At 49.0% G+C, this 15,479-nt stretch overlaps 2 protein-coding genes across 4 annotated transcripts in view; one reads left to right on the top strand and one right to left on the bottom strand.

The window, feature by feature from the left end:
• Window positions 1-739: 739 nt before the first annotated feature.
• Window positions 740-2,656, bottom strand: Tssk1b (testis specific serine kinase 1B). Its single transcript, XM_042666300.1, has one exon. The coding sequence runs from the start codon at window positions 2,032-2,034 to the stop codon at window positions 946-948; it is 1,089 nt and encodes a 362-aa protein (XP_042522234.1). The 5' UTR covers window positions 2,035-2,656; the 3' UTR covers window positions 740-945.
• A 1,622-nt stretch (window positions 2,657-4,278) lies between these two features.
• Dgcr2 (DiGeorge syndrome critical region gene 2) overlaps window positions 4,279-15,479 on the top strand; it is a 71,993-nt gene continuing 60,792 nt past the window's right edge. The window contains exon 1 of one of the 3 annotated variants that reach the window (XM_042666357.1): window positions 4,279-4,760. In XM_042666357.1, the coding sequence (XP_042522291.1) occupies window positions 4,682-4,760 (79 nt within the window). In that variant the 5' untranslated portion in view covers window positions 4,279-4,681. The remainder of the gene's footprint in view (window positions 4,761-15,479) is intronic. The other 2 variants (XM_042666354.1, XM_042666355.1) reach the window with 2 other exon arrangements.

The raw sequence follows: 15,479 nt of genomic DNA, 5'->3' as shown, positions 1-15,479 counted from the left end.
TTTTGTGAACTGAGTGTTGGCTTGATGTGAGGAAAGATGTCCCGTGGCAGACAGAGCAGAAAAACCAGTTACCCCACAGGTCAGGGAGCTCAAGAGGGAATACATGGCTGGACTACCTGATCTCTATAGTGTCCCTAACTCCTGCTGGCAGGCTTATGTGGCAGGGTGTACTAAGGTGATGACAGTATATCTGTCTGGCCTCTGAGCCCCAAATTCAGTCATCAGCTCTAGCTCTTCCAGGCCTCCTGTCTCTGCAAGCAGCCACCTCCCTCCCCTCCTCCTTTTTGTGTCAGTCCTGGGGCTTGAACTGAGGGCCTGGGACCTGCCCCTTACCTTTTTTACTCAAGGCTAGCACTCTACCACTTGAGCTACGACTTCACTTCCAGCTTGGTGATGGTTAATTGAAGATAAGAGTCTCACAAACTCCTGCCTGGGCTGGTTTCAGACCAGGATCCTCTGATGTCAGCCTCTTGAATAGGATTACAGGCAGGAGTCACTGGTGCCTTGTCACACCACCCTCTTTGGTCCTCTCCTTCCCTCTCTCCCCACATCTTTCTTAGGTTTCTACCCTGTACTCTGCCTCTCTAGCCTCTGACTGGGGCAGCTGCCTCAGCCTGATGCCAGAATTGGGGTTGGGTGCACTGAGATGTATTTTCCTACAAGTGAGGATTTGCTATTTGAGTGGGAAGATAGGGGGGGCCCAAGATTACAGTTAACTGGGCAAAGACATTCCTTCACATTAGGATCTGCACTAATATAGTGATTTATTGCTTCTTTAGCCATGTGAGTTATAAGTTCAAAGGGGGAGAGAAAAACACGAAAAAATAGCGGCTCATCCGGGACTGTCTACCTTCTCTGGTTGTCCCTTGACTTCTTCCTGGCTCAGGCTGCAAGCCAGGAGTTCTGCCTTGTTCCCTGCTGGCCCCCTGGGCCCACAGAGCCTTGCTAGGTGTGTGTCTCTGGAGGCTGTTGGGGTGGGACTTCCTCTTTCTCCCTGGGCAGCTGCTCACTGCTTAAGCCCAGGGGCTCTGGCTGCTTGGCCACTTGTGCTGCTTCTTCCTCGGGTTTTGTCTCAGGGCGGGCCTCTTCTCGAGGTTCCACCTTGGTGGCGGATTTCTTCTCAGGGCCAGGTTCAGGGGTCCATGAAGGTTCAGTGCCCCTGGAACTCTCCCCCTCTTTGTTGATGGCCGCAGAGGACAAACCTCGTGCCTTAGGCTGCACCCAGCAGTGGCTGAGGATCTCATCAATGTGCAGTCGGCGGTTGACATCTGGCTGTAGCATGCGGTAGATGAGGTCTTTGCACTCACCTGTCAGGTGCTTGGAGCGTGGGAAGTTGACACGGTGCTCCTTCTGGATGCGTAGCATTTTCTTGATGTTGGAGTCATCATAGGGCATAGAACCACAGACCATGATGTACAGGATCACACCAAGGCTCCAGATGTCATACACCTTGGGCTGGTAGGGGATACCCTGCAGCACCTCGGGGGCTGCATATGCTGCGGACCCGCAGAAGGTCTTGCTTAATGTTAGGCGGCCACTGTCATCCCTCAGGCAGCGCTTGGAGAAGCCAAAGTCAGATAGTTTGATGTTGAAGTCTTTGTCGAGCAGAAGGTTCTCACACTTGAGGTCTCGGTGGACAACGTCCAGATCATGGCAGTACTTGATGGCTGAGGAGAGCTGGTGGAATTTCTTGCGAGCATCATCCTCTTGCAGGGCTCCCCGCGTTTTGATGAATTCGAGGAGGTCACCCTGGACCCCGAGCTCCATGACGATATAGACCTTCCCATCTGATGTCTCAAAGATCTCGTAGGTCTTGACAATGGAGCGGTGGTTTAGCATGGCCAGAATCTCAATTTCCCGGGGAAGGAATTTCTCCAGGAAGTCCGTGGGGGCTTTCTTGCGGTCGATGATCTTGACCGCCACGTTGAATTTTAGGCGCTCAGAGTAAGCGGATTTGACTTTTGCGTATGAGCCCTCTCCCAAATTTATCCCCATGATGTAGCCTCGTCGCTTCAGGACGGCAGCGTCATCCATGGTGCTGGGAGCGCCCGGTGTCTCTGAGTCTGCCCTCTACATCCCTGCCGGACATGGGCCAGCAGAGTCCTCATTTACACTGTGGACAAAGAGTCCTTTGGGCTGGCCGGGCCTGGTGGCCCTGCCTCTTAAGACTCCAAGACTCTAGGATGGAACTTCAACACTGTCTCCCAGGTGACTTCAATGGGTGAAGTCACAAAGGAAGAGTGCCCTGGGGGAATGATGCTCTAGCCTAAGCCACTTGGACTTAGAACCCTGGAAGATCTGACATTGGGCTGGAGCAGACTGAAGATCCAGAGTGGCTTAGTGCTTGCCTTGCTTGACCCTGAGGTATAAGGGGGATGTGAGGGACATGAAGTTTTTATCAATGTTCCTAAACCTGAAGCCAGGGCTGTGAATGACTGCAATCCAGATCAATCTAGGGAATCTAGGGTTGGGGGTCCTATCAGTCAGGGTTTCAACAGGAAACAGAAGACAGTCCTCACAAAAGTGAGAGCAGATTGTAGGAAAGAGGAAGTTGATGGAGAGAGTATGGAGAAGTGTACAAAGAGGCAGTGACCTTTGGTGGAGGGAAAGAGCCAGGCTGCTGTTAACCCTATGGGACAGTGACAGGGAAGTCCCTGATCTCTTTTCCCTTCTCTCTTTTTTTTTTTTTTTGGGTCCGGTCATGGGGCCTGAACTCTGGGCCTGGGCGCTGTCCCTCAGCTCTTCAGCTCAAGGCTAGCACTCTACCACTTGAGCCATAGTGCCACTTCTGGCTGTTTTCTTTTTGCTTACATGGTGCTGAGGAATCGAACTCAGGGCCTCATGCATGCAAGGCAAGTGCTCTACCACTGAGCCACCTTCCCAGCCCTCCTCTTGAGTCTGTCTACATAGGCAGCACATAGATGTTGAGAAGGATAAAGGTGAAGCAGGATTGACAGAGACAGGCTGCCCAGTGGTTGCTGCAGCTTGGGAAGCCAGGACTCTGCCCTTTTGCTAAACGGTTTGGCTGGATTTGTCACCTCCCTTTGTTCTTTCTCATCAGAACCTTTGCTGAACTGCTTCTTACAGTGGCTCTACAGAGAGATGACTGGCAGGAATTCTGCTCTTGGCTGTGAGTCCGGGATAGATACCTACCCAGCCTATATCCCTGGTTAGGCTACCAGGGCAGATTTAGGGCTGGAACACTGTGTGTGTGTGGTGGTGGGGGGGGGGGGGGGGAGAAGAGGAGGCGGCGGGCCAAAGGCTGAGACTGGATCCTGAGCTGAGTACTCACAGCTGTCCCTGGTAATGCTCCAAAGAAAATGCAAGCTTCAGTGCCAGCACTGGACAAAATCTTTGTTTTTTCTGGTTGGCCTGCCCCTCTGTTTTGACAGGACCTTTGTCTAGCCCCTGTTCTGAGTCAAATGCTGGGAGTATAGGAGCTCTTAAAAGTCTGGCCTAACTTTGGAATTGACCTTGGCCTTATCTGCTTATGGTGAACATGTGTTCCTCCCTCATTCACATGATTCCAAGTGTCACAAGTTAGAAACCTGGGACCTTCTGGAGAATACTCAGGAGTGAGTCAAGAGATGGAGGTGAGTCAGGTTGGGATGGATCCCCAGCAGCTTTGGCCTTCTTTCCCCCTTTTCTCTACTTCTCATCTTTATCTTCTCTAGCCCTGACCATCTACTGCTAGGCCTATATGCATGGCTGGTGGTCTTTCCCCTGGACAATTTGTTTCTCCCTCTTGCTGAGGATTTGCCACCTGCCCTCTCCTCCCTATTCATGACGGTCAGCATTTGGAGCTCTGTTCTCAATGAACTTTCTACCTCCACAGAAGGGCAGCTTTGCTTCAGTCTCAAGGATCTGGCCTTCCCTGTGATCTCTCTGAATGATGTCCCGTTAGCCATCTTGACACATTTTGTTTTCTGTGCAGGTGAAGCCACAGCTATCCCTTGCCGTGGGGACTTCGCCCTGCTGCTTTTTTCCCCCTCCTCCATAGCAATTCAGCTTTAGGAAAAAAAAACAAACAACAGTTTAGGAGACACTTTTGGGTACTGGATGGGACCTGGATCTGCAGGTGTGAAGTCCCTTCGCGTTTCCAGGTCCTGTGCTTCACCACCTCGGTTTCTCACGGTGGGGCGGAGGGGTGGGGGGCATTCTGCCCACCCCGAAGCTGCAGCCCTTTCAGTCCCGCCCCCGCCCCGGCACCGTGGGACCCTATGCCTAGGCTCCGCCCCGTAGCCCCACCCCTCCTATTAGCCAATGGTACGCTTCCTTACTTATAGTCCCTCCTTCCCCTCCGGGTCCACCCCTTAGTCTCCACTCTCTGCTGTCCCGCCCTTAGGCCTCGCCTCTCCCGGGCCCTGCCACGTAAGCCCCACCTCCCTGCCCGGCGCTCATTGGCTACCGCTGGCGTCGCAGGCGGGGCGACGAGGGCCCGAACAGGACGGCCGCCATCTTGCGCGGAGCCGGAATAGGAGCTCGAGGCTTCGGGCCTAGAGTGCGCGTAAGTCCGTGGCCCTACCTTGCCGCGACTCACTGTCACCGCGGTTCTGCTGGTTCCTTCGCTCGCGGTCTCTCCGTGCCTGGCCCAGGCCCGGCTCCCAAGCCCTAAGCCCGGCCCGGTCCGGTCTCCCCGCGGGGTTACGCGGCCGCCTCGGGGACGATGAACGGAGGATAAATGGTGCCCAAGGCAGACAGCGGTGCCTTCCTGCTGCTCTTCCTGCTGGTGCTCACCGTCACCGAGCCGCTGCGGCCAGGTGCGTGGCGCGGTGGGGGAGATGGGGAGGACGGGGGCGCGGCCGGGGGCGGGGCAGGGAGGGCGGCCGGGGGGTGGGGCCTTGTCGGGGCCAGGGTCGGCCCGGGACCTCACTCCCCCAGCCCAGACCTCCAGCGGGCTCTGCGTCTGGCTGGGGATGGGGTCGGCCAGTTTTGATTTGCTGCTGGCCGCCAAGCGCGAGGGACCGTACTCCTGGGTTCGGAGCATCTCGCTCACTGCCTCTCTGCCCTCGAGGACGTTGCTTCTGGACCCACGTCCACCGGGCGCTGACTGCTCTGAGAGTCCCAGGCCACTTGCTGCGTCTGTGGTTCGCCTTCCTGCCTGCCGGCCGTCAGGGTTGAGTGGAGGGCTGGGGACTGTGAGCAGCTCGCAGAGGCACCTGGTTTCTCAGGCGTCCGCCCCCTGGGGCCTCATGCCAGCCTTTCAGTCCTGGACAGCGATGGCTGGGTGGCATGTTGTCACCAGTAAGGCGCTGCACCCGAGAAGTCCTCAGATCGGAGCCTGGTCCAAAGGATGTACTAGGAGTCCACCAAGCACTGTGTGCCCAGGGTATCCATCTTTCTGTGGGTGCCAGGCACTTGTAGTGGTTCATCTGTGTGATGTGATTAAATGCTTTTGGAACTCCCCCTTGAAAGTTTTTGTGTATGTTGCTGGTGGGGAAGCAGAGGGCTTGTTTCGGCCTATTTTGACAAGCACTCTACCACTGAGCCACCTTCCCAGCCTTGTTTCGGTCTATTTTGGATGCCCTTTAACTGAGCTAAGAAACCCTAACCATCTCCAAAGACTGATCTCCTTGTACAGGAGGAAGATACTGGGCCATGAACACTGTATTTTTAGGGGCTGGTAAAAATGTGTTTTGTTTTGTTTTTTTCGGTTGGTCGTGGGGCCTGAACTCTGGGCCTGGGCACTGTCTCTCAGCTCTTCAGCTCAAGGCTAACACTCTACCACTTGAGTAACAGCAACACTTCTGGCTTTTTTTTTTTTTCCTGCTTATGTGGTGCTGAGGAATCGAACCCAGGGCCTCATACATGCAGGGTACGCACTCTACCACTGAGCCACCTTTCTAGCCTGGGTAAAAATGTTTTATAATCTGCAGAAAAAATTAGGAGAAAAAAAACGTGTTAATACAGTCATCTCTGTACCAGTTCACTGGACAGTAAAGTTTTTACTATTTTTCTTTTCTTTTTTTTGGGTCCAGTCATGGGGCCTGAACTCTGGGCCTGGGCGCTGTCCCTCAACTCTTCAGCTCAAGGCTAGCACTCTACCACTTGAGCCACAGCGCCACTTCCAGCTTTTTTCTTTTTGCTTATGTGGTGCTGAGGAATCGAACCCAGGGCCTCAGTCATGCAAGGCAAGTGCTCTACCACTGCGCCACCTTCCCAGCCCCAGTTTTTACTATTTTTTAATGGAGGAAGGGTCTTGTGAAGGTAGAAGGTACCCATGGTTATCTTTTGTGAGTGACACTAGGCTGGATGTGGGAGCACAGATGTACACTCCTGTTGTGCCCTGGTCAGTGCATCTAAATTGCACCTCTTAGCTCTGCCTTTGCATGGAACGTCTGCATCCTCCCCAGTATTCCTGCCTGGGGGCCCCCTGAATACAACTGGTTGCTCACCTAACTGAATTCTCCCTGACTAGTGAGTGGTTGAGATTGTGAAATGGCTTTGGTAGGACCAGAAACCAGGAAAATAATGGGGATGGGGATGCTGTATTGCTTCTCTAGAAATAGAGCAAATGGGTTTGAGGATTCTAGTGATTGGATTTTTTGTAAACATGAATATACCTGTAGAGAGGTAGAATGTCATCCTGTTGTTTTCTGGGTCCCATTTTGCAGATGAGGTCACTGGGCTCCCAGATGAAGCTATACATTGTCCCTGTCTACCTCTGGTTCTAGGTACAGCATCACCTGCCTAGATCACATAGATGACCAATGTCCCTAACTCCCTTTCTCTTGCCAGTCTATTCACATATCCTGCCACCTGACCTGAAGCAATTGAGAAAGTATAGGTGAAATCCTGCTATCTATCCATCACTAGGGATGGGCAAATGCAGAGAACACACCCTTCCCTTTGGGAATGTCCAAGAGGAAGCTGGGTATAGATCAGTCATGTACCCCTTTGTATATATTTTTCCCACCCTTGAGTATGGGAGACAGTAAACAGAGGAAAGCTTCAAGGAAGACCTCATGTAGTACCTAAGTAGAACAAGGAATTTGCATGGCTCCTGGAGAGAGGAGGTGAAGTAATCTGTGTGTGTGTGTGTGTGTGTGTGTGTGTGTGTGTGTGCATGTGCATGCGTGCGTGCGTGCGTGCGCGTGCATGCCTGCGCATGCGACTATATTGGGGCTTTGAACTCAGGGCCTGGGCACTGTCAGTGTTTTCATTCAGGGCTAGTGCTCTTCCACTTAAATCATAGCTCCACTTCCAGCTTCTTGGTGGCTAATTGGAGATATGAGCCTCACTGACTTTCCTGCGAGGCTGACTTTGAACTGGAATCCTCAGATCTCAGCTTTCTGAGTAGCTAGAATTATAGGCATGAGCCACAAAGTGTCTTGGTTCTCTAGACCAGATATTTGCAACAGTCTCCTGGTAGTGTCTTCATTTGCCCTGTGAAAAGTGAGGTCCTTTAACTGGCCCCTTGACTTTCCTGGGCAAGAGAGCAGGTATTATTCTTAGCCAGACCTTATCCTTGTGTGCTTGTCTGAAAGTACCAGTTAGAGTCTGTCTGGTGCTTCTCCATCATGGTCTTTATGTTATCTGTCAGGATCCTGACTTTGAACAGTATTTTGGAGGTACTAGCTATCTCAGCCTCTTTAGTGGCTATGATTATAGACTTGAGCCTGATTTAAGTGGTGCCTGCTTCTAAGTTTCTTTTTGTTTTTGTTTTTGCCAGTCCTGGGGCTTGAACTCAGGGCCTGGGCACTGTCCTTGAGCTTCTTGTGCTCAAGGCTCACACTCTACCACTTGAGCCACAGCTCTACTTCTGGCTTTTTCTGTTTATGTGGTACTGAGGAATCCAACCCAGGGCTTCATACAGGCTAGGCAAGCACTCTACCACTAAGCCACATTCCCAGCCCCCTAACTTTCCTCCTCCTCCCCCCCCCCTCCTGCCCCTCCCCCTCCCCCTCCCTGCCTTCTTCCCCTCCTTCTCCTTCTCTTCTTCCTCCTTTTTTTAGTTGGTTGTGGGGTTTGAACTCTGGGCCTGGACACTCTCCCTGAGCTTTTCAGCTCCAAGCGAGCACTCTCTACCACTTGAGTCACAGCTACTTTCAAGGTTTCTGGTGGTTAATTGGAGGTAAGAGTCTCAGTCTTTCCTGCCCAATCTGGCTTTGAACCGTGATCCTCAGATCTCAGCCTCCTGAGTTGCTAGGATTACAGGCATGAGCCACCTTCTCCTGGCCCTAAGTTTCTTTTTAATGTACATTTGATGCTGGTTTATTAGAATGTATTATGTGTCAGACTCTGTCCTGAGCATTAAGTTATGTATTGATCAGTTCTCAACTGGTCCCTGCTAGACTCTTATTAGCCCTGTTTTACAGATAGAGAAGTTGAAATATAGAGCACTCATAAGGCTGTGACTCAGATGAGATTTTAATCTTAGGAGTCTGGCTAGTTCTGTCAGTATGCACCCTTGTCTGGGTCCCTGTCCACTCTTGCTCTATCTTATCTATCTTTGGCCTCAGGAGAACTTCATATTATGCATTGAGCTATTTTAACCCCTAGCAGTATAGCCCCAGGTAGCCTCTGTCCCCTAATGGGTCTCAGGGGTTCTCTAAGTAGATTCTGAATACTGTGGTCTGAGCATATTTCCTTCTGTGGTTAGTTATGTTGACCATGGGTGAGATGTGTTGTAGCTTTTCAGGGAGTGGCTAGAAAGATGGATCAGAACCTGTGAAGTTACGGACAATGAGTTGGGAAGGACTGCTCTGGGGAGCTACTGACTGACTTGTCTCAGTGGACTTTTTTTTCCACCTGTGCAGGAAATGAATCAATTGCTTATTGTAGAATTGGGTTTTTCTAGTTTTAACTGGGAAACAAAATTATGCCATGGTGACCCCATTATACATAGCTGAGGAAACTTGCTTCTCAGGAAAGTTGAAATGGAAGGAGTCCATCCCAATTGACCCTCTAAGAGGTGTATGCTCCCCAGGGCCTTCCAGGGAGGAGCAGGACTGGGTTCTGTCTTTCTTATATTACCCACAAAGCTAGTCGGGAGAGGCAAGTGAGTTAAGATCACACAGCTATGAGCAGTACAGCTTGGGTGAGCTGATGTCTTAATTTAGGGTTCTTTTGCTGTTGAAGCCCACAGTTCTTTTTCATGTGAAGTAGCACATATTGGCACGTTATGAAAAGTAGAAGGGCCAGAAGCTCTGGTAGAGCTAGGCAGTTAAGCTTGAACTGGCCTTACTGAATGCCTCTTGAGTTTTGAATGGTTTCCTGTGCATCCCAATGTCCTTTTTTTGTAAAATTTGGGTTAACAGCTGGCACTGGTAACTCATATCTGTAATCTTAGCAACTCAGGAGGTTGAGATCTGAGGATTGTGGGTCAAAGCCAGCCCAGCCAGAAAAGCTCTGTGTGTGTGTGTGTGTGTGTGTGTGAGAGAGAGAGAGAGAGAGAGAGAGAGAGGGTGTGTGTGTGTGTGTGTGTTTGTGTGTGGGGGTTGTGGGACTTGAACTCTGGGCTTGGACACTCACTGTCCCTGCGCTCTTCAGCTCAAGGCAAGCGCTATACCGCTTGAGACACAGCGCCACTTCTTGTTTTCTATTGGTTTATTGGAGATAAGAGTCTCACTGTCCAGGCTGGCTTTGAACTGAGATCCTCAGATCTCAGCCTCCTGAGTAGCTAGGATTACAGGCGTGAGGCACCGTTGCCTGGCTTAAGCTATGAGATTCTTACTTCTAGTTAACTACGAGGAAGCTAGAAGTGAGACTGTGACTCAAAGTGGTAGAGCACTCATCTTGAGCAAAAATAAAGCTTTGGGACAGTGCTCAGGCCTTGGCAAGCCCAATGACTTCTCCTCACCACCACCCCCCTTTTTTTCTTTTCTTTCAGTGTCAGTCCTGGGGTGTGAACTCAGGGCCTAGGTACTGTCCCTGAGCTATTTTGCTTAAGGCTAGTGTTGCATACCACTAGAGCCACAGCTCCACTTTTGGCTTTTTGGGTTATTAATTGGAGATGAGTCTCACTGATGATAAAAAAAAAAAAAAAAAGAGTCTCACTGATTTTCCTGCCCAGGTAGTCTTTGAATCATGATCCTCAGATCTGAGTCTCCTGAGTATCTAGAATTATAGATGTGAGCCACCAGCACCAGGCTCAGTTGCATTTTTTTTTTTTTTTTTTGAGTGTGGTATATAACACTCATTCCAGCTTCACTCACTAGTGAATTATCTTCTTTTAAAAAAGAAACCTTTGGAAGTGGTGCTGTGGCTCAAGTGGTAGAGCGCTAACCTTGAGCTGAAGAGCTGTGGGACAGCGCCCAGGCCTCGGGTTCAAGCTCTATGACCGACAAGCAAAAACAAAAACAAAATCAAAATAAAAGAAACCGTTACCAGGTGCCGGTGTTCTTGCCTGTATCCTAGCTACTTAGGAGCCTGAGATCTGAGGATCACAGTTCAAATCCAGCTGGGACAGGAAAGGCCGTGAGACTCTTATCTCCAATAAACCACTAGAAAACGGGAAGTGGTGGTGTGGCTCACGTGGTACAGCACTCGCCTTGAGCTGAAGAGCACAGGGACAGCACCCAAGCCCAGAGGTCAAGCCCCAAAACCAAAAAAAAAAAAAAAAAAGAAAGAAACCTTTTATTTGGAAATACTTTCAAACTCATAGAAAAATTTTAATACTAGAATTTCAGAAAGCATCTTCTGTACTGTTTCACCTTTCGTTAGCATTATACATTATTTTGCCTTGTCTCCTCCCTACCTTATATGCACTTAGCAGTATCCTGAAATAGTGTTTTTCATGAACTATTCAAGAATAAGTTGCATCCATATATCATGGTCCTTGACCCCTGATCATAGGAGTCATTGCAGAGAGAAGGAGGTGTCTCCTACCTGTCCTCACTAAAACCTGCTTCTGCCAAGCAGTGTATTATGTTAAATACAAAGACTTTGAGGGCACAGGAAGCCCTGTAAGTGAAGCTTAGGCCGGCCCAAGTATACTCAAGGAAGCATCAGTGCATATTAGGGTAATTGTTTGAGTTGGTCGTTTGGATCTTAGGAATGAAGACTGCTGCTGTTGTCTGTTGTTGGGCTGTGCTTTCTTTCTCCTCCTTTCCTGGGCCAGGCTGAATTATAGATATTTTATCCCAGTTATGGATGGTCTTCTCACCATTTTAAGTACTTAAAGGTACTGAATGATTATGTTCTATTAGCACTGGTAGACGTTACTCTAGGGTATGTGTGCCCTCCTATGAGTGATGGAAGATGATCTAGAACTGCTTGGGTCATCTTAGCAGCGGGAAGTGATCTATCTGTGTTCTCTTGTTGGAGGGAGATGATTTAGCTCTTAGTAGTAGTGGGATGTGATCTAACCCCAAGTTGGTTCTTTGGCAGTATTGGCCAGTAATCTAGCTGTGTGTTCTCTTAGTGGTGAGAGGGCTTTAGCTGTGTGTGGATCCTTTTAGCAATGGCTGAAGGTGATCTAGTTATATGTGGGTTTTCCTTAGTGATTGTAGTGATCTAGTGGTTGAATTTTCCCTTCTGGACCTGACCTTCAGAGAATTCCTTTGCCTAACTTGGTATTTAGCTTTGGAAACATACTAGTCCTGTTTCTTTGCCCCTTAACCTTACTGGGGCTTTGAACTTAGAGCCTCTTACTCTTGCTTAGCTTGAACAAAAATGAAAAAAAAAATAAAGCCACACTTCCATTTCTGGCTTTTTGCTAGTTAGTTGGAGAGATGAGTTTTGGATTTATCTGCCCAGGCCAGCCTCAAATTGTGATCAGGTATAAGTGATGGCAATTTACTAGGTTTTTTTTTTTTTGTTTTTTGGTTGGTCGTGGGGCTTCAATTCTGGTCTTGGACGCTGTCCCTGAGCTCTTCAGCTCAAGACAAGCACTCTACCACTTGAGCCACAGCACCACATCCTAGATTTTTTTTTTGTCGGTTGTGAGGCTTGAACTCTGGGCCTGGGTGCTGTCCTTGAGCTCTTCAGCTCAAGGCTAGTGCTATACCACTTTGAACCACAGTGCTAATTCTGGTTTTCTGGTGGTTAATTGCAGCTAAGAGTCTCACAGACTTTCCTGCCTGAGCTGGCTTTGAATTGCTATCCTCAGATCACAGCCTCCTGCATAGCTAGGATTACAGGAGTCAGCCACTGGCGCCCAACCTAGGTTTTTTTTTTTTTTTTTGCCAGTCCTGGAGCTTGAACTCAGAGCCTGGGCACTGTCCCTGAGCTTCTTTTTTGCTCAAGGCTAGCACTCTACCACTTGAGCCACAGTGCCATTTCCGGCTTTTTCTATGTATGTGGTACTGAGGAATAGAACCCAGGGCTTCATGAATGCTAGGCAAGCACTCTACCACTAAGACACATTCCCAGCCCCGGCCTTAAGACATAGTAGAACACTTTTACTGATTAAATGTCTTCCTTGGTTTGCTGCTGCAGTGTTTGCCCATCACCTGTTTTTATATTTGGATGTTGAGGATTTCATGACCATTGGTTTCCTTGCCAGCCTGCAGAGCAGATCAGCAATCCCCAAAACCCATATGGGTCCAGCAGTTGGCTGAGCACAGAGTGTGTGCTATGGGTATGGTTATTACATGACAGCTGTTTGTTTTTGTTTTGTGCCAATCCTAGGCTTGAACTCAGAGACAGTGCGCTGTCCCTAAGCCTTTTGGCTTAAAATTTTTTTTTTTTTGTCAGTCATGGGGCTTGAACTCTGGGCCTGGGTGCTGTCCCTCAGCTCTTCAGCCCAAGGCGAGCGCTCAGTGCCACAGTGAGCCACAGTGCCACTTCCGGTTTTCTGATGGTTAATTGGAGATAAGAGTCTCACCCCAGCTGGCTTTGAATCACGATACTCAGATCTCAGCCTCCTGTGTAGCTAGGATTACAGGCGTGAGCCTCCAGTGCTTGGAGGCTTTTTGTTTACAGTTGGATTTTGTTTCCAGTGTCATTTTTATCAATTGTCTTGGGAGGTAAAATAGAAGGCAGTTACAGCTTGTTTTGCCATTCCTTACTGGGCCATGTGTACTGTCAGTGCAGATGTAGTAAACCTGGGAAGTACAAGCCTAGGCTATAGGTGAATGGCTTGGGGGCCTGCAGTTGGAGTGCAGTGGGTGTGGGCCCAGATGTCCTGGGGCTCAGGAGGTAGGAAAGCCCATGTTTCTCACATAAGCTGTCTTAAAAGGATTATATGAAGGCTTTTTATCCAGGTGAACATTAGGTAATTCAAGTGATAGTTTAGAGTGTGGGCCCTAGAGATATACTACCTGAAGTCTAGTCTGCCCTACACTTCCCTTTTGTGATTTTGTTCCTCACTTTTTCTCATCCAAATCGTAGACATCGTGACAGGGCTTCATGAAGATGTTATGAGGATTAAAATGGGTAAGTAGAAAGTTCTAAGAAGCAGCTGATGTAAAGCAGGATTTCATACAAGTTAGTGTTGGAGTTATCCAACAGATGGACACTAGAGTACCCCTGAATCTGTGCTGATGATGTATGCATATAGACAGTGTTCCCTCTAGGAAGTAGCAGAGAGCACTGTGTGGTGGTTTTGAGGCATGTCTGCCACATAGCAAGTGTAGAAGTCTTAGCTATACCAATGATAGCAGACAAAGCTGTGTGACTTGCTGAGAGTCCCCAAAACAGCCACTATGCTTTGCATACTTCTAGGATTATTCACATTGTCAGTTTCTTTTTGTTTGTTGTTTTTGGTGGTCTTGGGGCTTGAACTCAGGGCCTGGGCACTGTCTCTGAGCTTTTTTTTTTTCAGTTGTGAGGCTTGAACTCTGGGCCTGGGCCTGGGCACTGTCCCTCAGCTCAGCTCAAGGCAACCGTTCTACCACTTGAGCCACAGCCACTTCCGATGTTTCTGGTGGTTAATTAGAGATAAGAGTTTCATGGACTTTCCTGCCCAGGCTGGCTTCTAAGGTCTCATCCTCATGAATAAGTAGGATTACAGGCATGAGCCACTAGCGCCTGGCAACGTTGACAGGTTTTGCCTTGTCACATTCAAGTGTATTCCTTGGGCTTGGTTAGGCACAAAGCAGGCAATCAGAATCAGTTTACTGATCTTGGTGCTGGTGACTCATTCCTGTAATCCTAGCTGCTCTGGAGGCTAAGGTCTGAGGATCCCCATTTGAAGCTAGCCGGGACAGAAAAGTCTGTGATACTCTTATCTCCAATTAATCAAAAAAGCCAGAAGTGGAGCTGTGGCTCTAAGTGGTTGAGCACTAGCCTTGAGCAAAGAAAAACAAAAAAAAAGCAACAACAACAAAAAAACAATCTCAGGGACAGTGCCCAGTCCATGAGTTCAAGCCCCAGGATTGCACAAAAAAGAAAAACCAGTTTACTGAACAAATGTACAAATGACTATATATATAGTATGTATATATAGTTATAAAAAATGTTTGTGTATATTTCTTTTTTTTTTTTTCCCAGTCATGGGGCTTGAACTCATGACCTGGGCACTGTCCCTAAGCTCTTGTTGCTCAAGGCTAGTGCTTTACCACCTTGAGCCATAGCATCACTTCCAGTTTTCTGGTGATTAATTGGAGATAGGAGCCTCATGGACTTTCCTACCCTGGCTGGCTTTAAACCATGATCTTTAGATCTCAGCCTCCTGAGACTATTTATATTTTGACATAAAGAGTAATAGCTCAGGACTGGGAATGTGGCTAGTGGTAGATTGCTTGCCTAGCATGCATGAAGCCCTGGGTTCGATTCCTCAAATAGAAAAAGCCAAAAGTGGTGCTGTGGCTCAAGTGTTAGGCTTAAGCAAAAGAAGCTTAGGGAACTGGGCACTGGTGGCTCACTCCTGTAATTCTAGCTACTCAGGAAAAGTCTGTGAGACTCTTATCTCCAATAAGCACTAGAAAACCGGAATTGGTGCTGTGGCTCAAGTGGTAGAGCGCTCACCTTGAGCTGAAGAGCACAGGAACAGTACCCAAGCCAGAGTTCAAGCATCACGACTGACCAAAAAAAAAGCAACTCAGGGACAGTGCCCAGACCCTGAGTTCAAGCCCCAGGACTGGCAAAAAAAAAGAGTAATAGCTCCTTTACAGCTTGCCTGGTTTGAGGTGATGAGGAGGATGAGGCCCTCGTGGCCATCCTGCAAGAATGTAAGGAGAGTAGGAGCTGGCCTGAGCTTCACGGTAAAGATTTCTCTTTTGCTGTCTGCTGGGCTGAGAGATAAGAAGGGCAAAGGCTCTTGCCAATGTGGGTCCTTCCTAAAACTGAGCAGCTCCAGTAGGGATGAGTGGGACTCCAGGGGATGGAGCTGATAAGCTGATGGGATAATTGGACTTCTATGCTCAACTTGCCTGGCATCTCTGCTTAGGAACAGCACTGCCCCTCATGAGGTTTTGGCTAGCTTCTCCTGGTTAGCTCATGTTTCAGATCACAATTGAGTGCTGGCTGGGTGTTAGGGCTACATACACATACTTTTGGCTTTTTCTCCCTTCTTAGCCTACAGAAGCTGTTGTCTGTTACCCTGGATTGGTTATCAGCCTTAGTACATGCTCATGTCCCTGTCCCTTCTAGTT

The sequence above is a fragment of the Dipodomys spectabilis genome, unplaced genomic scaffold, assembly GCF_019054845.1.
Source record: "Dipodomys spectabilis isolate Male_0828 unplaced genomic scaffold, ASM1905484v1 ptg000363l, whole genome shotgun sequence".
Lineage (NCBI taxonomy): Eukaryota > Metazoa > Chordata > Mammalia > Rodentia > Heteromyidae > Dipodomys > Dipodomys spectabilis.
Note: the sequence above shows the minus strand (reverse complement) of the source record. Positions and strands in the feature narration are given on the sequence as shown.

Bases quoted from the DNA above. Each gene is read 5' to 3' on its own strand.
- Tssk1b (XM_042666300.1), bottom strand. From the start codon at position 2,034: ATGGATGACGCTGCCGTCCTGAAGCGACGAGGCTACATCATGGGGATA.